This window comes from Musca autumnalis, unplaced genomic scaffold (genome assembly GCF_047663935.1).
Source record: "Musca autumnalis isolate F117 unplaced genomic scaffold, ASM4766393v1 scaffold_2, whole genome shotgun sequence".
NCBI lineage: Eukaryota > Metazoa > Arthropoda > Insecta > Diptera > Muscidae > Musca > Musca autumnalis.
The window spans coordinates 270,189,463-270,214,369 of NW_027411755.1; the positions used below are offsets into that span (position 1 = coordinate 270,189,463).

At 34.6% G+C, this 24,907-nt stretch overlaps 1 protein-coding gene across 1 annotated transcript in view; it reads right to left on the minus strand.

Moving 5' to 3' along the window:
- Positions 1-10,479: 10,479 nt before the first annotated feature.
- Positions 10,480-24,907, minus strand: part of LOC141392055 (uncharacterized) — a 47,152-nt gene continuing 32,724 nt past the window's right edge. Inside the window, 5 exon segments of the mRNA XM_073964993.1 lie at positions 10,480-14,697; positions 14,774-14,928; positions 15,004-15,168; positions 20,867-20,986; positions 21,045-21,175. Of these exon segments, the coding sequence (XP_073821094.1) occupies positions 12,001-14,697; positions 14,774-14,928; positions 15,004-15,168; positions 20,867-20,986; positions 21,045-21,175 (3,268 nt within the window). The 3' untranslated portion in view covers positions 10,480-12,000.

Consider the following 24,907-nt stretch of genomic DNA (forward strand, 5'->3'; position numbering starts at 1 on the left):
AATATCGATAAAATCGATACTATCGTAGATTTCCTACTCCTACAGTGAAATACGAGGCGAATTAGAAAAGTTTGCGTCCTAAGCAACACGCAGTGTCGCTAGTCGTCATTTGTCAATTTTGTGGAAAGTGTGACAATTTTTAGTCTGAGCGTACTCAGGACAGTTTGACATACGACCATGTGTTGTGTTGTTTACAGTGACTTGAAAAATTGAATTTACTTGTGAACATTTTCGTCCGATCATTTCTCACAACTTTCACGATCCGAGAGGAGCTCTTAAACTTCACATGTTCCGAATTTTCTGTGGGAGCTACCCGAAGGAGTAAGCCGTGATAATCCATATTCGAAGTCGATCTATATCTGGAAGAAATAATACGATGTGCAAAGTTTGAAACAAATCGATTGATCTCTTCGATAGTTATCGTTCACACCATTTTACAGAAAAATTTTGAACTTTTGTGGGGTAGGTACTCGAAGAATTGGACCGATGTGGCTCATATTCGAACTTAAACTAAGTTTGAGCACAATTTTACGAAATGCAAAATTTGGTTCGAATCGCTCGATCCATTCGAGAGTTATCGTGATCACCAGCCAGACACTCTGACAGACAGACGGACGGACGTCGCCTCGTCTGCCTAAAGGCTGAGGGTGTAAAAATTTCTGGCTATTGCTTCTATAGCTGGGTACACATTGTCAGTTTTGAATGACAGTTTTGTTGTTGCTTGCTAGTGTGGCCGTTCATTTTTGTCATTCATCATGCAACCACAAAATATTTTGTCAAAACTGACAATGTGTACTGTACTTATGGCTTTTCTTTAGTGATGTCAAAATGGCCGATAGTATCGATATAAAAAACTATTCGTCGATATTGGCGTAAAAAATTAAGTATCGATAATATCGATATTTCCATCGATGGTTTGCCAGCTCTAGTATATGATCCGGATACAATCAAAGATATTGTAAATACTGTTTTTTTCGAAAAAATATCGCACTAAATTTTGGCCTTTGGCAGTGGATTACTCTGATGCTGCCTGGGGCAACGTGGTCAATATACATATCAAATTATGCGTAAAGGGTAGTTTACACTATATGTAAATGTCATATGACATGAAATTTTCCATCGTTATATATTCGCTAATATGTGCAATATTGGAGATTTTCCTTACGCAATTTCCTCTGAGCGTTCACATCAGCAATAATGTAATAAAACTACGTCTCCACATTGCCTCCGTGGGTAGATATGGAATGATTTTATTTTGTGTCTTATGACATTTACATATAGTGTAAACTACCCCTAAGGGGGATGCAGTGGAAATTTTGAAATGTGATACATTAGAAGTGTAATCTTCATTTTTATTCTTCTACTTTGAACAGATATCCGTTATTTAAACGGTTTAACCGTCAATCGAATAACAACGTAAACAACTCGGTTGCTTCAACGTGTTTTTATGCATTTAAGCGATCATAGCTTCCGCGAAAATTAACTTTATAGCCACATTTTTGAGCGTTGATTAAAAACACTTCGTTTGATGCAACTTCGTGGAACACTGCAATATTTCGCGAATTATAACAGTACAAACCTTGGCATCATCAATGTTAAATTTTTTTTACTTTTCGTCATATACACTTTTCGCTAAATTTTTTAAAAAGGTGGAAATAAGCAAGTCGACAGAAAAGCCTCCAACAAAATGTGAGGAAACAATTAACTTTCTTCAAAATATATTCTTGCAAATTTTAGCGGATTTTTCGCCCTAAAAAATTTAAAAAAGGTGAAAATAAGCAAGTCAACAACAAAAGCCTCCAACGAAATGTGAGGAAACAATAAACTTTCTTCAAAATATGTTTTTTTTTGCAAATTTTCGAGGATTCTTCGCGATATCTCAAAAATAAAATACGTCAGATCCTTGGATAAATACGAACATTTTAAGACAAACGCGAAACAAATCGGTTGTAAATTGGTCGAGTTTTTGATTCACGTACGAACGCCATTTGAGTTGACCAAGACCTCGCTTTGCGTCGTTTCACTTTGCGTTGTTTACGAAGTTGCGTCGTTCCTTATTTAATACCTACATATTTTATATGCGTCTTTCAATTTGTTCTTAAATTTGAGTGTCTAATTTTTTAATTTTCCTTTTTATACCCTCAGCCTTAAGGCTAAAGAGGGTATTTACACTTTGATACGACCAAAAATGTGCCTCATCGAAATAATGGTTTTAGACCCCAAGTATCTTTGTACGATATCCGTTTCAGACAATTTTGAGTTGATCTTGCAATGTCCGTCCGTCTGTCTGTCGGTCTGTCTGGCTGGCTGGTGCGCACGATAACTCTCGAACGGATCAATCGATTCGGTTCAAATTTTGGGTATCGAAATATTATGTCCAGATTCCATTTAAGTTCGAAGATGGGCCATATAGGTCCACTCCTTCAGGTACCTCCCCCACAAATGTTCAAAAATTGTCGCAAAACTTGTGCGCACGATAACTCTTGTAGGGAATAACCGATTTGGTCCATACTTTGCACATCGTGTAATTTCTACCAAACTTAGATTAGGTTCCAATATGGACTCAATCGGTCCACTCTTTCGGGTACCTCCCACACAAAATTTCGGAAAAGTTCAGTTTAGGACCTGTAGTGCGATTCTCTAACTCGTTTTTTGTCGGTAACTCAAGAAATGCGATAGAGAATCGCACTACTGGTCTCGAATCGCTTTGATTTTTGTTTACGCAAGTTGTATTCGCTGTCCTCTATACGACGCTTTAAGTTTCATTAGGGGCAAGTCCAAAATAGCCTGAAAGTTACAAAAAACCCTATGACACCGTGTGTAGTGTTTGGAGCGCAAGGTAACTCTCGAAAGGATCTGCCGATTCGGACCAAAATTTGGCTTTCGTAATATTTTGTCCAAACTTAGTTCAAGTTCAAAGATGGATTATATCGGTCCACTCCTTACGGTACCTCCCCCACAGAAGTTCGAAAATGTTCGGAAAATTTGTGCGTACGATAACTTTTGAAGGGAGTAACCGATTTGGTCTATACTTTGCACATTATGAAATTTCTACCAGACTTAGATGAGGTTCCAATATGGACTCAATCGGTAAACTCCTTCGAGTACCACTCACCCAAAATTTCGGAAAAGTTCAGTTTAGGGCCTGCTCTCGAATCGCCTTGGTTTTTGTTGTACCATCTTGTATTCACTGTCCCCTATACGAAGGTACAAGTTTCCTCAGGGGCAAGTCCATACTTCCTGAATGTTGAAAAACAAACCCTATGACACCATGTTTATGGGTGGAAGGGCAAGATAATTCTCGAACGGAAATGCCCGTTCCGGCCAAAATTTGGCCTTCGTAATATTGTTTCCAAACTTAGTTTAAGTTCGTAGATAAGCCATATCGGTCCACTCCTTCAGGTACCTACCCCACAAAAGTTCAAAAATATTCGGAAAATTGTGGGCACGATAACTCTTGATGTGAGTGACCGATTTGGTCCATACTTTGCACATTCTCATAATATCTACCAGATATAGATCAGGTTCGAATATGGACTATATTTGTCCACTCCATCCCGTACCTCCCACACAAAATTTTGGATAAGTTCACTTTAAGACCTGCTATTGAATCACTTTGATTTTTGTTGAAGCAACTTACATTCGCTGCCTCAATTACGATGGTAAAAGTTGTTTCAGGGGCAAGTCCATACTTCTTGAGAAAACAGCCCGAAGGGTGTACAAACCCCATATGGCCCCATATGGCACTCCCATGGTCTATGTCGGTCCATTCCTTTAAGTACCTTTTCAGCAAAATTTTTGAACTTTAATCCTAATCAACATTTTTGTCGGTTCATACGAGACATTTTGAAACCCCCTAAATACATACATAAGTTTTTTGTGAAAAAAAGTGTTTCAATTTGCACAGGCTGAGGGTATATCTTTTTTACTTGTTAAAATAAACAAATCAATAAAAAGTGGTTTGATGCCTGAGGTTTGATATAACTGCTGCAGAACGGGACTCTTGACAGAGTTAAAAGATTAAATTCAAGAAGGTGGCTATGATCAGAAACAAGTCCTTAATGTTGACGAGACTGTTATTTTGGAAACGCCTACCTAGCAGAACTTTCATATCTAAAACATCTGCGCCTGGATTTCAATCTAGCAAGGATAGATTAACCCTTCTTCTTGGTACCCAGCAAAAATTTGGTAAGCACATGTCATTACTTGATGCATTACCGAGTAATGAGTTTTCATTACACTCCGCATTATCAGGTAGTGCATATATAATGGTTTACACATAACTACTTACTTCCTTACTTACTACTTATGTACTTACTAAGGAATAAGTACGGTGGCACAGAGCTAGTGTGTCCGCCTACAAATCCTAGGCTTGTGTGTTCAAAGCTCACCGTCGGCATGGGAGGTTTTTGTTGACAAAATTACGAAGAAATGTTGATGTACATGGATGCTTTTAAACAACCCTTACTATTTGTACGAGTGGCCTAGTGTGTTTAGCTAGAAATCAGAAGTTCATGTGTTCGACACCAGCAGGAAGCGGAATAAAAGAAAAATAAGAAATAAAAACAAAAAATAATTGGAGTGTTGAATTTGAATATAATTTCACCACAATTGTTCTAAAAATAGAACATACGCTTTTTAGCTTTTTTTGACTACTGGTAAGTGGTTAAAGATGTACTTAAAGAACACATTTAAGGAAGTACTTCCTGACTTTTACGGTCAATCAGTAAGTAGTTACAACTGAAAAATTAACGGAATAAAGTCATTATTTGGTAATGACTTTTTTGCTGGGTAGTAATGCAAATGAGGACATACATGAATTTCTAACCTAACATAGCCAAGAATTATCTAATGAAGAACTTTTGCAAATGGAATGACAACTGACTAATAATAGTGAATCTTCAACAGAAATCCTCGAAGAACAAAATTTAACCTCCAAACAAATTTCCAACGAGATGTGTTTCGTTAACGAAGAAGCTATGGAGATTTTTTTAAACACGATCCGGATAGCATTAGGAATATGAAAGTGTGATGACCTAAGGAGTTTTGTATTGAAAAGTGATATCTAGCGAAGTCCACACACATCCAACCGATATGCTACGGTCGTTTTGCTGGTGGTTTAATTCAGCTCATTAAGCATATTTAGGTGTGGTGCTAGACAAAGGCTGAGTTTTTTGTATGGTGGTTTTCCATAGAAAATCTTAATTTCGGTTTCACTCTGAGTCGTGTTTTTCTGGAACGTACAGTGACAAGAAAAGTACCTTACAAAAATGCAGTTTAGGCTAAATCGTTGGGGTTTTTACAGCAACAACTGCACTGTGTGGCTCCTTGGTGACAAAATAACCATAATTACACAAATTTATTTTAATCTAATACGTATATTTAACCCAGATAACGCCACTGGTCGTTTAAACGCCACAAAAAATGGTTGCAAAAATTCAGGTAAAACTCTGGTTTTTTTCGAATATTTTTGTGGGGTTTTTTTGCATTTTGTTATAGAATTGTCTGTTATCTGTAAGTTCACGCTGATAATGCTTCATTTGACCTACCCATTTCCACGCAATTGGCCAAAAACGCAAGCAATTCAAAAAAAATCGACGTTTTTGTAATTTTCGACTTTTGATGAAAAATTGAAATATGCGACAAAAATTTAATCAAAAATGTTAGAATCATATAAAGTCAGGGATCTGTTAGGAATATAGTAAGAGTATTTTCTCAATCAAAAACCAAGGGATTGGCTGGTTAAAGTTTTTGGAACTTTTAAAAGAAGGCCCGAATGCAGGAAAACTACAGTGACACAGAAAAGTATACATACACCCTAAAAAAATGCAGTTTAGGCTAAATCGTTGGGTTTTTACAGCAACAACTGCACTGTTTGCCTCCTTGGTGACAAAATAACCATAATTACACAAATTTATTTTAATCTAATACGTATACATATTTAATACAATTAAAGAAATTCAATTCTCACAACACAGTAAAGTATACATACACCCCAAGGAAATACGAGTATTATCGTAAAATTTATGGAATTAGTAGCAAAATTTATAAATTTGTTTGTTTTGGCGAATGTCTCTGAGTATCTGGGATGTATTTTATATTAAAAAAAGTAATTTTTGGGGGTTAAATGCCCTTATCTAAGGTCAGACTTCTTGTATAGCTCGTTAAAGCGGAGTCTTGCCTATTTCGTTGCGTTTTTTAGGTATTATACTTTATAAAAACCACAAAATTAGTGCCAGGTGGCAGATCTTGAGATCCAAAAATGCTTTGAAGTTGTCCTTGTGCACAATATACCTTCCTGGGCCCTGATAAATGTGCGTTCTTCCTGAGATTTCTCAGGAAGTTAATATATTCCGCGGAATTCCTGGCGCAAATTACATACAAAAGGCATTGAATTGCCTTGTAATATGGTCTGATACAATCCTTGGGAATCAATTGATTCAGTGTCTAATGCCGTTATTTAAGGTCGGACTTCTTTCGGACTCATTAAACCTGACCCTTGCTTAATTCTTTGCGTTTTTAGGTATTGTACTTTATAAAAAGCACAAAATTAGTTTCAGTTTGCAAATCTTGAGACCCTAGAAAGCTTTGGAGTTGTTATTGAGCAAAATATTCCTTCCTAGACGTCGATTAATACACGTTTTTCCTTAAAATTTCTCAGGAAGTTAATATATTTCGCGAAATTCCTGGCGCAAATTACATACAAAAGGCATTAAATTACATTGTAATATGGTCCGATACAATCCTTGGGCTCAGAAATGTATAGTGACGGTAATGATCATAATACGGAAACTACAACGTCGTTAATACGGAAACTAAAACGTCGTCGGTACAAATTTCATGCTTTTTTGGTAGTGCTTATATTTTGTTGCTTTGGAAGCTTTGGGAAAAGGTTTGTAACAAAATATTTCACATTTCTGATTCAATTAATGCCCAAGGATTGTATCGGACCATATTGCAAGGCAATTCAATGCCTTTTGTATGTAATTTGCGCCAGGAATTCCGCGGAATGTTTTGGTCATATGGACCAATTAAGGTATGTCATAGGGCAAATACCGCCTTGGATCCCAAACACACAATTTCAAAAGTAAAGCACAGAGGAGACTCTGTTGAGGTATGGCGTTGTATGAGTGCTTCCGGTGTAGGAAATCGTGTCTTTATCGAAGGAATTAAGGATAAGATGTATTATTTAAACATTCTGAAAGGATAATTTGAAATTTAGGCGCTGAAAAAATGGGATTTGGGATGAGGAAAATTCAGATATCTTGCCCCAGCTTTGCCAAAAAGGCTAAAAGCTGTAAAGGATAACAAAGGATGTCATACCAAGGGCTGAAACCCTAAAAAATCCTTTTTGTTTCATGAAACTTTTAGAGTGCATACTTTTCACTGTGAGGTAGAAATCGATGTTGTTTAACCATTTTTATTTTTGTATCTAAATTAATTTTATTATATTTAAGTTAAAGCGGAGTACACACGATCAGTTTTGACTGTCGATTTTTCGGAAATATCGATAAATGTCAAACTGTCCAGCAACCACAAAATATTTTTCAACAAAACAAAAATCAGACCCTATATTAAGATGGCCTTTTCAGATGAAAAAACATCTACCAAAAAAAGTTTGGTAGATTTCTTGGAAAAAAATCATAAAAATTGCATTTTTGGGCTTTACAAGTGTGGGTCACCCCTTAAAACAGGTCTTTTGAGAATTTACGTCATTTATTTGACAAATATTCTATGGAATTGACAACTTAAATTACGCATGTTTTATGCAACATGTTAGATGTAAAGGACGCTATCTTCTAGATTTTTTGACATTTCTTCCATTTTTTCGTTCCCGCACTTTTTGATCAACTCATTGCTGACTGTACGCAATTTCCCTAATATGCATGTACTTACATTTACCATAATTTCGTTAACACTAGTAAAAGGCTCAATTATATTTGATTAAATGGATTTTATTAATAAATACGTTAGTTAATGTACATGTCTGTTGGTTCATGATGAGAAAACCACAACGTATGATATACCTACATACATATTCTCAAATGCAAATACATGTTTATATTCGAACATCGTTATAACTAATTCGCATGGACTACAAAAATTGTTTCGTATGTCCGTATAAACAACCGACTACGTAATAGTCCCAATACGCGATAATAAGTCGTTATACAAGGTGTTCGTTATATAGGTGCTCGCCAGTAATTTCATTATGAACTAAATCATGCTACAGAATATATAGATATAGAAGTATACAAAGTTTGAAAAACCATAATTTATCGACTTTTTTAATTGTGTATATAATTGCTAATATATTTAGATAATATAATTCATATTGCTTTTGGGTTAGTTGATGTAAATATGTATGTATGCACGCAGTGTTGTATAGTTAATAGATATGGTCCTACACAAAGATAAATGCATAGAACTTTTCGATTTGTCAGTGATTAGTAGATGCAACGAGTTAATGACTTTCGACAGTGCTTATTGCCATCATTCATTCGAATGGTACATAACTTCATAATTTTTTTAGCAATAATTTTATTAAATTGTGTTACTGATTAATAGTTTTAAATAGTTCCAACATACATTAAGTGTGTCTACATACTAATCAACAAATGTTTAAACCCCCTTAGGGTTATATATTTCCAATAACACTCACACATAGAATGTTTGTTTCTATCTTTATTGTAAGAGATTGTTATTTATTTTTCAATACTTTATTATTCTATTAACACATTAAATTAACAAAATAAGTTTCAAACGGAATCTCGTGTTTATTTAAGGGAAGTATTTTATATGTTTTTTTTATATTCGCATAATGTTGTACATTATTAAATACGATATTTACAAAAACTATACATATTGTATGTACGCAACAATTTTCGATCAAACATTTTAGTAAAAACATATTATTAAGAGCCTAATAGTCGAAGGGATAACGGAAAAGATATGAACAATTATAATGCAAATTTTGAAAACAAAAATAAGTTAAAAGGGCATTCATGAATATTTCCCTCGGAATTTTTCCGCATGTAAACTAATTTATAAAGGTATTTTTTTTTTTAAATCAATATTTTAAACGTGGAAAACTACTAGAATCACCTAATTATGGAGTATTCTCGCCTAATCGGCAAAAGTGTTCCGTTTTTTGGACATAAATACAGAAATAAAAATTTGGGAAAAGTGAACAAATTCCGCAGGGAATTTTTATTCATGATTGCCTTGTATATGTTTGGCGAAAACTAAACTTATACCTCGATTTGCGTTTTAAATGGGCCCGACGAAATACATGACTATGACACATTCTCATATATCATATATAATTGTATGGAGAACTAAAGGCCTGCGTACATAAGCTGCTCTGCCTGATTTCCTTGCTTTCCTGCTTCATTTTTGGCATAATAAAAATAAAAGAATAAAGAAGGCCGAGCAAATTTCGAACTGGGTTGCCCTTTCTTTTTTATTCTTTTATCAGAAGTAAGCAAGGTAAGCAGGCAAGGCAGCTTATGTACGCAGGCCTTTATTCATTTGTTTTTGTCCATTGAAATTTGGTCGAATATCATGGTAGAACAAAGAAGGCAAAGTAAATACTACAACAAATACAACTCAACAACAACCACAAAGGAATTTGTTTTTGTTTGTAACGTTACTGTCACCGGTAAATGTAAACAAAACATGGAAATTTCTATAAATTATTGGAAGAGGTTACATATCATTGATATGAAGAAGTCTTTACGGGAAATAGTTTTTTTCTGAATGATATATTTTTTCCTCAAAAAATGTATATCCTTATTAAACATCGAAAATAGGAAAAAAATAAAATTTCGTATGGAATTTGACACTAACATTACAGCCCTGTTCAGTCAGCTGGGTATTGTTTTATATTGTTCTACCATGGTCGAATATGTACAAAGATGTATAGCAATAAAGACCCGAACAAATGCATTTTCCAAAAACATATGCTAATAGTTCCACATTTTGGTTTCAGATGGCTACACAACACACTGGAATTGATAACAGCAATGCCAATCGTTTTTGATTCCCATTTCTCGCGGCAGAAAACATTAACGTCGTGTTTTGTGGCTGAAATTTATTTCTTCACTATTTCTTATTTTTTATTTAATAAAAAATAAAAAAACAAAAGTCAACGCCGTAAAATTTGAGTTTTAATGTTATTCTTGTCAATATTCCAATGAGTAACAGTTTTCGTTTAACAGAATATTGCTATGATATCGTAGCAACAGAGGTTAACTCCCTCTACAGTTAATTTTTCACAATTGACTTTTCCTTATAATATTGATATAATAATATAATATTGACATCTTTGATATGTAAATTATAATAAACAAAATTATACAATATTGGAAAATCAAAAATGAATTTTTGGTACTCAATTAAATAATTTCTTTTATGATTTCGCGCACCTCTGCATTAGAGCTTCTTGCTGCATTTACTAAATAAAATGTAAACATACTATTTGTTTTCGTACGTTAGGCGTATGATTTTATTTTTGCATATATCTTTTTTTATCAGATTATTACTATACATTTTTTAAAACGCAAATCGAAGTAAAGTTTTAGTGAACAACGAATAATTTGAAGAAGATGAGCTGGCCTGTTCTGGCATTAGCATCTGCACCTCAAATGTAAAGAATACTCAAAAACGCTTGTGCAACGCAATTTGCACCATTTTTGGTGCGTACACTGGAATTTTCATAAAGAGCCAAATTTGTTATAAAACTCGATTTCTCTTGAGATGTTAAATTCCAACTTGTTTTTCGTAGGCAAACATTAACTTTAGTTTTGTATACATATAGAGCAAATATTAAGAAATTTGAAAGTTCAGCACACTTGATAGACAGAAATTGCTTTGTGCAGGGCGGTGAAGTGCAAGTGTAATATGTATCGAATACACTGTGAATCCCAGAACATTCCCACCTAGTAGCTCTTTCCGTCTCGGCATATTTTTTTCTAATATGGGATTATGGGCCTTTTAAATTGCCAGCAAAACAATAAATGCAACAAAAATAAAAAAATGTAAAAATTGATTTTTTTACCTATAATAATTTCATTAGTTTATATTTTTATAAATAATCTAAATGTATATATATATATAGCTTTTGCAAACTAAAAAATTAATTACACAAATTAACTAAGAAACAATATTATTCATAACTATATACGGTATATACGCATATAAAGAAAAAACTAAAGCTAATAAATTCTAAATTCTTATAAATTCTCTGATAATTTGATAAGAGTGCTTTATTGGCATTTTGCTATTCTTATTCAGAGATCAAAAACTAAAAATGTTTTACATCATTTCGTTATTATTTATCATTTGTATAATTGTTCTAGTAGTCTGGATATGTTGATAATATAAATTGATAAACTCTTTTTTTTAAGCTAATAATATTTTGTTATTACTCACAACGACTTCACTTGGGAGGAGAGGTTATACATATTATTGACAGAAGATACGCTATAATGATGATAACCTAAATTAAGATATTAACACTTTGGCTACGATTATTTTGAATGTATGCCACATGTTCATGTTTTCCTTAGAAACAAAGTCGCTTTAATAGAACGAGACTCCTTTGGCTCATTTTTTTGTTGACAATTGGAGCATTCCGCTTAATAAAAGAACTAAAATAGTATAGTCTAGGAATTGATTTTTCAGTACAGTACAATTGGAAGGAAATAATACACCCCCGAGAAACAACATATGTATATAATTAACAAAAATTCGATTAAAAATTCTAAAATACACAACAACATTGATACATAGGCTATTTGGAATTCGATTCGTACGAAATGGGTCTATTCAGGTTAATTTAGTGAAACGAACAAACGTGAGAAATAGACAAATACACTGAAGAGTATGAGAGTACGACGACATCAGGCACAGCCGATAAATACGTATGTAATGCAACACTTCAATTGGCTCTTTACAACGTTGCCAACGTTGGCGATTTTTTTGCAATTGGCAAACTTGCTATAAAATAATCTCCGTTGAACGTCTTTCTTGGGCTGCAGTCAATAAAGGATCACAGCTGAAAGGTTCGCCTGTCAATGGAGAGAACTTGGGGTTACGCTTTAAGCGGCCGCTATTGGGCGCTGAGGTTGTAGTCGTCGTTGTAGTAACCACGCTGGAACCATTACTGCCACAAAGAGCTGTGATGGCAGACAGAGATTGGACTGATGAAGGTTGTTGCGATAATTTTGATGCTAACAATTGAGATTTGGGGACTTGGCCGGTAAGTGGCGGAAATTTTGCTATAGTTACTATGGAAGTCAGAGTTGCGGAAGAACTGTCATTACTGCCGACACTAAGATCCTGGGGCTGTGTAGGTAAACGCAACTGTTGTTTTCGTCGGGCCAATGCAGACAAGCTTTCATCAACTGGTTGTGAAGTCTCCTGCAGTATGGCGGATTGACGTATGGTCTGTTGTAGCAACGAATTTACATCAATCGCTGGCCAGGTGACCAGCGATACGCTTCGTCATAAATAGGAATCTGTTGGAGATTCAGAACGTTTGTGACGATGATGTTTTCCGAAATGTTTACACAGTTTACGTGATTTTTTATTGTTTTCTTCATCTTCATGTGTTTGGCCTGTAAGATCTACTCGCCCAATTTCATTGGTTTTTTGCAAAATAACAGCATGTCTTGGTGATTTGTGTGGTGTCAACTGCGAATGTTGCTGACTAGAGGACAGAGAATAATAGTCAGCTGAATGACTCTGAGAGGAAGTGTCATCTGTCAAAGCCTGGCTTATACTTTTCATAGTGACGTCACCTTCTCCAACAGGTGTCGACACGGCAGAAGACGGATTGGTCAAAGGTGTCAAGGTACTTGAATGTTGTTCATCTCCATCCAGACATCCGACTTTGCCAGACGAAGAAGTAAGTATTGTTGCATCCTGGGCCGTACACATCTGGCCCGTAGCCGAATCTTCGCCGCAACAGCAGGGGGCGTTGGACGTGCATGAACAGAAGCTAGTAGTAACACTACTTCGGCGACTAGTATGACCCGAACTATCGGTGGTGTCTTGAATCAAAGGTTGGGGAAGTACTTCATCCCCGATGAAAGGGTTATCGATGTTGACTGTATAGTCTGTGCTTGACACTACAGAATGTCTTTTTGTACTACAATGGTGGCAATCTGCAGACACGGTAAATGGATGGCTTTTCGACTCAACTCTTGGCCATTCCTCGAAACTGCTGCAGCTGCTTGTATGGACATGAGAACAGGAGCAACTAGAACACCTGGAGCAACTGCTACAGCAGTCGTCGGTTGCCATGAAACGTTTGCGCTTTATTTTTACGCATTCATTTTTGGGTTCCGCCGACGAGCTTGCAATTACATACTGGCCACCATCATAAGAGTGCCAATAAGCGCAGTGACATCCATAATTTCGGTGCCGATAATTGTCCTCAGCTTCCTCGTTAGAAAATTCATCGGTTTCGGCCGTAGTGTTCGAGTTAATTGAAGATCTTCTCCTCATATGTCTGACAACGTTCCTGCATTCTTCATCAGAGTCAGCATGAAGTGGGGCTCGAATAATTGGAACGATAGCGTTGTCCGCGGCCCCTTTGAATGCGAAGTTCGATGTAGCCGTTGTACTGTTATCTTCGGTCATTGTTGCAGCATCTATTTCTATTGCTATCTCATGCAAGGCAGTCGAAGATGACAAGCGAAGATTATGGGGATCGTCACTAGAATCGGAAGACTTGGTACAAATATTTGGAAGTTGTTCCATAGAAGAGCAATGTAAATTATGGACTTGGTGCCTTATGTTATGACCATAACGAGAACGATGATCGTCCGAACATCTATTGTGCTTGCGTCTGGTAGCATGTTCTTTAATGCACACCGTCGGCCATTGATGACTAAAATTAGCGTTACTTTTATGATCTGTCGAACGGGATCGCCTACTATGGCTGTGATAATGCTGACACGACTTGCAACGGCAGCAGTGGGAGGTAGACTTTGGTAAACGATGGCAGTGGCACGTTTGTTCTTGCATATTCGGACAATAACCTAATGCTGGCGCCTTTCTTAAACAATTGCAGTTGCAACAACATTGTCCTGTATTACTGCTATGATATGCTGATGATGGACGTTTTTCCCAATTAATCAATGAAGTTGGCGTCTGCGTGGCGTTATGACGTTTTCGTGGTTCATTGCTTGCCATAATGGACTTTAGTTGCTTTGTACAGGAGCACGTTTGGTTAACTTTGGAATCGACGGCTTCCTGTGAAGATCTCTTTGAAACTTCGTGTACTATCACCACATTTAATTTGTCTACAACGTCGTCATTCTCACCTACATCGTTTTCTTGACATATAGTCTTGGTGTCTGAAATGCTTCCTCCGCCCTTTTTTCGTCCTAATGTGCTATTATTGTGGTACTGAAATGCACGATTATCGTGATAACTCTTGTATTCGTCGTCTGCGTGGGCTGTTAACAGGTGATCATCACCACTGCCACTGCTCGTTATGGTGTTGTGTATAGATTGGCTAATACTGTCGGCTGAAATGTTGTTGGTATTAGAAATTTCTTCCTGCATTTGTTGTTGCTGTTGTTGTTCTTCGGGGGCAAACTGCTAATCTCCACGATGGGTATCGCGAGGCTTCGAATTATGGCGATATATCCATACTTGCACTAATATAGCCAAATCTAAACTAACCTATAAATAGAAAATGCACTTACAGAACAACTGCTTCGATATATAATGTCAAATTCGTAAGACGAAACAATCCTACCTGCAATGTTCCGCAAATCCAAAATTGGGACGGTGCTTTCCTAGCAATAAAATAACCAGTCTTAAACATATCACCAAGAGTCCACATAAGAACCATATGAATGCTCATTCCGTATGTTGATTTGTTTTTGAAATTTCGTATAAATTGTGGCGCCCCTAAAGCAAAAGTAATACATTAATACAATCAAAGCAAAAAATATATGAAATAGCTCTAAGAAAGCGACAACATACCTAACATGGCCTCTGTAAAAACAGCTACAAATCCGACAATTTCCATAAACCAATCCACGGAGAGCATTAAATAGGTTATAGCAGCGCCGACTGCCCATACGACTAACATGAAGTCCAAATACGACTGGAAATCTGTCCAATTCCAGAAATATTTCAAGTCGAGATCTAAAATGAAACAATAATTATAATTATTTGAGTTATTATATGTATCAGCCTTTTTGTTGAAAATTTAGTTATGTATGTTGAAACTGAAGCATGGGGTATTGTAACTCGCGAACTTTCAAACACATTTCGGTAAAATAAACTGTTTTAGCCCGATTCACCGATGGGTTTCTTAAAATAATAATCTGAGTGGAAGCTGTGGTCGTTTCTATGCAAACAAAAAAAACCGTTGAAGGAAACGAGTTTTTTTAAGTTAATTTCCAATTAGTGGCTTTACAACACAATGTAGAGCTCAATGTTCAAACAAGAAGTTGAAGAATACACTTCAAAGATAAAGTTTCTAATGTATGATTTTTTAATATGTCAACTGTATCTACCTCAAACGGATGCTGATATTTTGAAGTCTGAAAAATTGCGTTTTTTGAATTTTTGATCTAATCGGGATGCGCAGCTCGATTTATCTAAACGCTTAGAATTTGCATGTATAACTCAAGAGTGTAGCCTTCATAGGATCAGAGCAATGTAAATGTTTACAGCTGTCGTTCGATTTCCGTGGTAAATTGAGTTTTTTTTGCATTGTGAATCTAATAAGCCAATGTCCAAATGCATCCAGTAGATCGGGGGATATGATATCCATCAAATTTCGAAAATCTGCAAAAAAGTTTTGAAATATATCGCGTATTAAAACGCGTTTTCGATGTGTCCTTCCTAAGAAAATAAATAAAGATTTGTGAATCCGGAGATATAATAGGTTTTATCTAAAAACATTGAGTACGACGCTACATCCATGGCTCTTGGTGGATCGCACCGAAACGACATTGAATGATGTATTTTCATTGAAATAGGATGCGCATAATATGTACTTCGTGGAAATTGTGGTAATTTGTCTTTGCACCCTTTAATGCAAGTTATGCTATAGAATTTCACGAAGTGTATATCAAATAAAAGGCATTGATTCGCTGTATTTAAAAATTGGATGCGCATCATGTCATATTGTCGCGGTTTATATGCATTTCAAAAGTTGTAATATTCAATAGAAGTTTATTTTAATTTATGCGCCAATTGCAAATCAGGCGAAATGATCAATTTTCGGAAAATGTGACTAAATCATTAAAATACTGAAAATCGAGAGTTATCGTTATATGGGGGCACTATTTTTGATGGAAAAGTTTTGTGACCACTAGGAACCCTAAGTAACAAATTACATCTAATTTACTGGGAAATTGTGGATATAATCCTCAAAATGAAGAAAATCGGAAGGGACCCGCCTAAAAGGCGGCTATACCAAAATATTACCCGATATTGTTCATATTCATCCAAAAATTATGCTACAGCATCTTCTGGTCAAATACAAAGTCGCTTAGATTTAAAAAATAGCTAAATAACGATTTACAGAAGAGCGGTAGTGGCCGGCTTATTTTGTCGACGACCAGCAAAAAACCATACATATCGACAAAAAATGAAAACGCCAGACTTGAACTCGCCAAGACCTATCTGAACTGTAGTGTCCAAAAATGGAGGAAGTTTAATTTAAAGGATTGATATGGCATAATGTGTGGACTAAATGCCCAACGGTCAAATCGTAAATATTGCAAAGGTACTATAAAGGAAGATAACGTGCCGAAACATGTATCGAAAGTGGTTAAGGAGTGATTCCAAAACAATTCGACAGAAGTTCTCCATTGGTCTGACCAATCCCCTGATCTTAGGTATCGATTGGGGTTTTCGTTAACTCAAAAATCAACGCAAAACCAATGAAAAAAAGATCTTCACCTTAAAGGAAAAATTTTCAAATAGCAATATCGCCTGTAATAATTTATAATTTAATGTCGTTCACGCATACAGGATAGATATGCGTGTATCATCCAGAATAAAGTATGGACAACGAAATATTGATTGATTGATTTTAGTTTTGACCACTTATTTTTGTGACTTAAAATGTTGATTGAATTTTAACTTTTCTTATTAAATTCCGAATTCCTAAGTTTGTGTTTTTTTCAATAATAGAAATATAAGTAAACAAAAAACAAATTTATAACCTTGTTTTCTTAAAAAATATATCATTTAAAAAAAGGACTGAGAGGGTGCTTTAGTTTTGACCGACACTGTATGTCCCTTTAGAAAACATAAACGTCGTGTTTTGTGTCTAAAATAATAATAGATGTTAATGCCATCTATTGATACTTTTTCACAATTGACTTTTCTTATTTTATTTATTTACATCTTTGCATAGATCTACTATTTTCAATCAGCCCAATTATGAATATACCTGAGGTACCCAGTTGTTCAATAAATAGCAATTGTCTACTTTGGCGTAGTTATGTAACTAGTTACTCATTGATCCTAGTTACTTTACACCCACAAATGGCACACAAAATAGGCTATAGCCTGCTTTTGCCACTGGAAATGGGCTGTCCTGCCTATCATGGCAATTCACTAGTTACAGGTAATGCGGTGTGTGATTTATTGACTATTTTATAGACTACCGATGGATAGTGTATTCGACAACGTTTCCCTTTGTAATCTCTTTTCAACATTATTTATTTTTTTAACAAAATATAAAAAAAAAATGTTCTGTCATATTGTTTATTCATAAATAAAAAACGTATTTTGATGCGTTTGTTGTGCAAAAATTAAGATGCCGAAAAGAACTTGTTACGAGCTAAATCATAGAAAGGATGAACAATTTAAGAAGAATATTTATAATATGGTGAGTATTGATATCTATCTTGACGGAATACATTATCACGTCATTTCATTAAACTTGTATACATTTTATTTCAGGAACTTTTGAATGATAAGAAGGACACACGAGAAAATCATTCCAAGGACCAAATAAACATAAGTCGCTGTATCAAGTAGTAACTCTCTAGTTCCAGTATCAAGGATCAAGATGGACCTGTCATATCCATAAGTATACAAGATTATATTGTCATTTGAAAAATGTGTGCACACCATGTAATAAAATAAAGTGTGGCTGATGCATACATATATGCATTTACCCATATATCTGGTTGAACTTACTAGTAATTTTGACTATCATTTCTGACTACCGAATTGACTGGTTACTGGTAATGCAATGAAGAGACAATTGCTTTCACACGACTATCGAATTGGGTGGTGGCAGTGAGGAGACAATAGACCCTTCCTATGACATCCCCATGTTAAATTCACCAGTCTATAACATTGCGAGTAGATTGGGTGGTAACTAGGGGTGTTTACCAGTAGCCAGCAAAATTGCTAGTTATTCCCTAGTTACCCGAACAACTGGGTATTTAATTACCAAAATACGAATGTATGTATGTCAAGTAATTTATTCAAATAAAAAGTAAATATGACGAGTTTTTTTATTAAATGTTCTACAACTAAAGCCCTAAATGCTTCCAAGGTTTGTTTTGAAGTTTCGAGTCGTCCGTCGTCGTCGACTTACGTTGGGCGGTGGTAGCACACATAAAACATATGTTTGGCGCTCAACATTTAACAAACATTTTTATTACACTGTGAACACAAATTTTGTGGAAGAGGTGAAAGCCCTCGGTGAGTATATTAAGAATCCCAAAAGACAGATCAGCCGTGAGTCGAACTTCCGCATTATGGCGCGATGAAGTTTTTGCTGAAGACCCTACCCTGTAAGGCATCTGAAATTAGCGTTATATCTTTGTTACTGTCGTTTTAGCTTATAACTCGCTTCCTTCAATGTCCTTTTCGTCCTTTATTTTGAGATTATTATGAGAACCATACCTAAAATTTTCGGAGCGACATTTTTACAGAACATTTCGAAGCTGAAAAACGTCACCTGGTGGTACTTTTATAGCGGCTCTTAAAATAAAGGACATGTCCACTCAAAAATAAGCTAAAACAACAGTGAACAAAGATATAACGCTAATTCCTGACGGCTTACAGGGTCTTTAGCAAAAACTTCATCACGCCATAACGAGGAAGTTCGACTCACGGCGGATCTGTCCTTCGGGGTTCTTAATATACTCACCGAGGCCTTTCTTCCCCAAGAGGAATTATCTCTTCGTCAGGGTTTCACCTCCATTTTGTTGCACAGTGTTATAAAATGAGAAACAAAAAACAGGAACCAATTTTAATCAAATTCGAGTCTTTTTTGATCCGGCTGTACGATTAAAAAGCTGGAATATGAGCTCATTTTCTGATCATAAATGACTCCTTTGTCGGTAGGAAAACATAACCTCAGGCGACTCGTCTAGGGAAATCACAAATGAGTCTTCCTCTGCATTATTTTCGAGTCATTTTTGCCCATTTTCTGATGGTATATAACGTCTTTTTCGAGTCGTATTTCAATAATTTATTGGTGATTTATTGATTTCTTTGGGACTCTTTTTCGAGTCTTTTTTGGATCATGTTTATAATTGTTTATGAGTCTTTAGAGAGTCATTTATGAGTCTTTAGAGAGTCATTTATGAGTCTTTTTATTAGACGAAATAAATTAAAAGAATTTTCTCTTTATTCTTTTTTGTTTCTTTCTTCTGTTTTGTTGTTTTTTCTTCTTTGTTATGTCTTTTAATTATCCTTTATGTTGCGTGGTGAGTATTCTGCTTCATCATTTCACTGGGCAAAACCTGAACATGTGTTGTGTTTGTCTATACACTTAATATTATACGTTACATTTATATCAAAGTTTTGAAGAAAGTGTATATGAGAATTATTTACAAACAAACAAAAATAAAACAAAACAATCAATTTTAATCACCTAACTGTTCAAAATATGATAAGAAGATTTTTCAATCTTCCAGATGATCAAAATGTGACAATAAATAACAAAAAAATGGTCACATTTTAAACATCTGAACGATTTATTTGTGATTACTACATATTTGTTGTTGTATTTTAAATTGAACTCTTTTTAATCATTATAGGGAGTCACTTTCGGGTCCCTTTCCGTTCATACAAGCGACTTTATCAATTTTTGATCACCAAAAGGACTCTTAAAAGACTCCTCAATGTGATTTTTGAAAAAACAGTCTTCCAAATGCTAGCTGGGAATAACCTCAAAAATATGTCAATGTGTTTGTATAACAGGTAAACAACGAATTGTCAAAAACAACGCCGACGTCAAAATGCCAAATTTAAAAATTATAACTTTGAAGTCTAAAACTAATCGTTTTTGTGAGCAACTCAAACATTTTTGGACTTTAATGCCAAACGCAAAAGTTTACCAACATTGGATGTGTCTTTTAGCAAAGAGGAAAATTTATTATTTTTTGTCACTTTTCGACATTGTCAGCGTTTCTTTCCATTTCCCCTCTTTTGCAATTTTTTATTTATTTATTTATTTTACTTATTTTATTAATCAACTTTACAATAATTCTAAGCCATCAGGCCAATTAAAATGAATTACATTATATTACATATTTGTATGTCATCACTACTCAGTGTGCATATGAAATAATCCTTTTTAGTTATTTAAATTGAATCCTTACATGTAAACAATAAATGGAATACATTATGCAAAGCGCAGATATGTCACTACTCCACTTTTACCATAAAAACAAACATTTTCTGTAAATTGACGATCGAAATGAAGTACTAGCTATGTCAACAGTGTTGCCAACCTTCATTTTAAAATGTGCATTCATAATTTTGTGTTTTATGTTTATTAATTTTTTGTCCATAAGAAAGTGATGCAGAATTCCACAACAGCGGTATATGTTGTAAAATATATATGTGTACTCACCACTTAAATAATGTCGCGAACGCGCCCTTTTTAACGGACCAGCTTCTGTGGATATTGAAACAGATCCCGCCGTGTCTGCGTCCGTCATCATTACCTTCGGCAACCGCAGGTCATCATTTGCTGCAAAACAAAATGAATAAAACTTAAATGAACCACAATTATGTTGTATTCTACAAACCAGATAGAGTGCGTTCTCTGTTATTAGCATTAACTCGTTTCACTTTGACACACAAATGTATCATTAGGAACATAGTTACATTCATCACTACGCTTTGTACGAGAAGCGGAAGCTCATAGCGCTTTGAGAACCTGAAAAAAGAATCGAAAAAATAAAAGTAGGATTAAATAAAAAAGTTTATTGCTTAGTACATTTTGTCTCAAAATTAGTACATTTTTGTAAAGTTAGACCATAGAATAGACGGTGATGATGGTAACGTTTGAATTGATTGCATAGGACAATCGCTCGCAATTACACGACACAAGTTTCAGTATTATATAGATGTCTGTACTCATATAATATATGTAGCTATGTGTGCACATATGCAAATATACATTTGTATACACCATTAATTAAAACAGTAACTTCAGCTTCGTTCCAGAACTAAAAAGTGTTTACACATTTAACACATTTTTGCCCAAAATGCGTTCCCGTACACCAAAAAAGTTGCAAAATGTTTACTTCTTTTTAAACAAACATGTCGCTGAGTAACTTTCTCCTTAGAAAAAATATGCTATTGCTATGCTGTGCTGTTTTCAAAAACAAAATCGAAAACTGTTGCTGTGCTATGCTGCGAACATAAAAGTAGCACAGCACATGGTCTATGCTGTGCTTCTGAAATCTGCGAAGCACACAGCATAGCCATCAACATCAAAAACGAATGCTATTGCTATGCTGTGCTGCAGACATTTTAACAGCATAGTAAACAGCCGCAGTCAAGAAATCAAAAACGGAAACTATTGCTGTACTGTGCTATGAACAAAATCAACAGCATAGCATCAAACATAACCCAGAAAAATGTTTGATGGCAAAGAAGTATGTATTTTTTTGACGTTTCTTCTATTTTTGCATTACCATACAAACTGTATATTTCTCCCTTACGAAGATTGAAACAAATAGCAATAGAAAATAACGGACTACGAAGATGTGCTTCGTAGAAAAACATTGAGAGAGAATTTTTGAGAATAAAATGCCACTGTTAAACATCTGCTGACAAAGAAAAAGTTATGGTATGTTTACATTTACGAAATCCACTCGATTTGTCAATTCCATTGCTTATACGTCAAATGAAATCCACTGGATTTTAGACGAGTTTTCAATTGACATTTACGTAAAGTTGAAAGCGATTGGATTTCGTAAATGTAAACGTACTATCAATTGGTCTGTTCCTTTACTTTATAAAATGGTAACAGTGGCAAAAAATGGTAAAAATGGTATACTCATATAAATTGTATGCTTTATAAATTAAGAAATGGTAACCTCAGACACGTAAAGGAACAGAACAAATATGTTTCTAATAGTACGTTTATATATAACCGGATTTAACAAACCCACTGGGTTTTAAATGCCAATTCCATTACCAATACGCCAAACAAATCCTGTAGATTTGTCAAATGCTATTGTGCAAATTCACACATTTGGTTTTAAGTTAACGTTTACTATTTTTTAAAATTCATAATTTAAAGACTCATTTTTTGTATACTCTTATTAATTAATCTAACAACGTATTTTGGATTAGATAAACCATTTATCCCAAAAAACTTTAATAAAAACTGTTTAGTCATTATGCCGATAGATGTACTCTTTAAAATAAAAACATCCATTAACAAGTTTGTCTTTAGAAAATATAAAAAATGAACTACTATGTCTGTTAATTGACAAAACAGTAATATATAATTTTTTAAAGTACCAAAAAATCTCTTATGTGAAATTGTTACGAATCTCTTTACCTGAATAAAAAATAAAAAGAAATAAGGAAAGAAACCCCATGACAATTTGCTGATTATTATTATTGGTCGACTAAGTAATTGTTGTTACAGATAAAAATATTTCAAAGAAAATATTGAATAATTGATCGTTCTAAAAATGTTCTTAGGACAAATATAAAAACATTTCGAAAGACCGCTAAAATATAACAAATTTGACACAAAATATTATAAAAATATAGTACCAATAGTTTCTTGAAACTAATTTATTTAGTCGGGAACCATACCAGCATGAATTTCATTAAACAACTTAATAACATTTTGTGTTTCTAGATCAAGTTCCACAGTAGAGTAAAATCGTGAAATTGCTGTAGTGGAGAATTCGATCTAAGAACGCCTACTTTCATGAAGTTTAAAAAAATTCTCGCTAGTGTGGTCCATGGCTTATGGAAGCGAATTTCGAGTATTGGATGTATTTGAAAACGCAAAATAAACGAATTTGAAGACAATAAAAATATAATTTTCACATTATAAGTTAATGCCAAGAAAGTTCTCCTTGAAATTGAATGATCCCTTTTAATATTATTTTAACCGGAACGCTAAAAAATCTGATCGAAAAATCCAAACTATAACCAAAAAGGCTTATTTATAATAATGGGGGATAGTGAGTTTGCTGGGTTAACATTAATTATGCTATGCTATGTAGAAATGTTTACAGCATAGCAGAGCACAGCAATCGTTTTTCGATTTCATGACTATGCTATGTGCTATGCTACTTTTATGTTCGTAGCATAGCACAGCAACAGTTTTCGTTTTTGTTTTTGAAAACAGCACAGCATAGCAATAGCATTAGTTTTTGATTTTGATGACTATGCTATGCTATGTGCTGTGAAGATTTCAGAAGCACAGCATAGACCTTGTGCTATGCTACGTTTATGTTCGCAGCATAGCACAGCAACAGTTTTCGATTTTGTTTTTGAAAACAGCACAGCATAGCAATAGCAATCGTTTTTATTTTTGATGCTGTGGCTATGTGCTATGCTGCGTCACTTTCACAGCATAAGCATAGAAATTGTGCTGTGCTGTGAAAAACTAGTAGCAAATTCAAACACTGTTGAAAACAAATGGATCAAATATGCGTAGACCAAGGCGAATTTAACAAGGTGATCCAAAAGGCGAATTGAAACCGAAGTCTTCATTTTCTGTCAAATGTTTTTGCGGAAATACATATACCTAAAAGTTAGAAGAAAACGAGAAAATATTCTTTGCGAAGCTAAAATAAAGATATTGAACACAGATATTCTTTAGAGAAGCGAAATTGTTGTTATTTATTTTTGATTACAAATATGTTTTGACAGCAAATGCAGACATCAGTTGGAATTACTGTATCACCTTCTTTATTGCGCCATGGCGTAGTCGTTATACGGCTTTTAAATATTGTTATTGGTTGAATTTTTCGAACAAGTTTGCATGCACAAAAGGTGCATGATTTTTTATTCATAGTTTGTACGCAAATTAACTTCCTTATCCAAATGTTTGAGCTTTGTTCAAAAACACTTCGTTTGATCCAACTATAGTCATATTTTATGTTAATAGTTCGCGTATTATAATAGTGCAAATCTTTGCTTCACCAATATTATTATTTTTCCATTCACTCATATATGTATGCATGTATTTAAACAAAATATATAAGTATATAAATCAAGTTGAGTGACGTTTTCATAATATGGGAGCGTCCTTTTCATCAATCTTGATTAAATTATACATGAGACACGAAATATTACATGGCTAAAGTTCGTTAAATGCTTCAAATGAGAGAGAACGGAAACATTGCATCACAAAATAAACATTTTCTTTTGTAATTCAAAGTTTTTTCTCTCATCGTAATATCGTAACCCGCTAGCGCTGAAAATTCCAATTGTCGCAATTTAATTAGTCCAGAACTAGTTCTAAGCGGTGCTAATACACAATTGACCCCTAAGTAATGCAAAGGGAACCAATTGACACCTTTTTATTCCCAAGTAAACGACGAGGCGCCAGTTGTGCCTATAATCGCATATATTTACTCTTAAGTTTAATTTAAACGATGAGTTGTATAAATAATTCACAATTGCATTT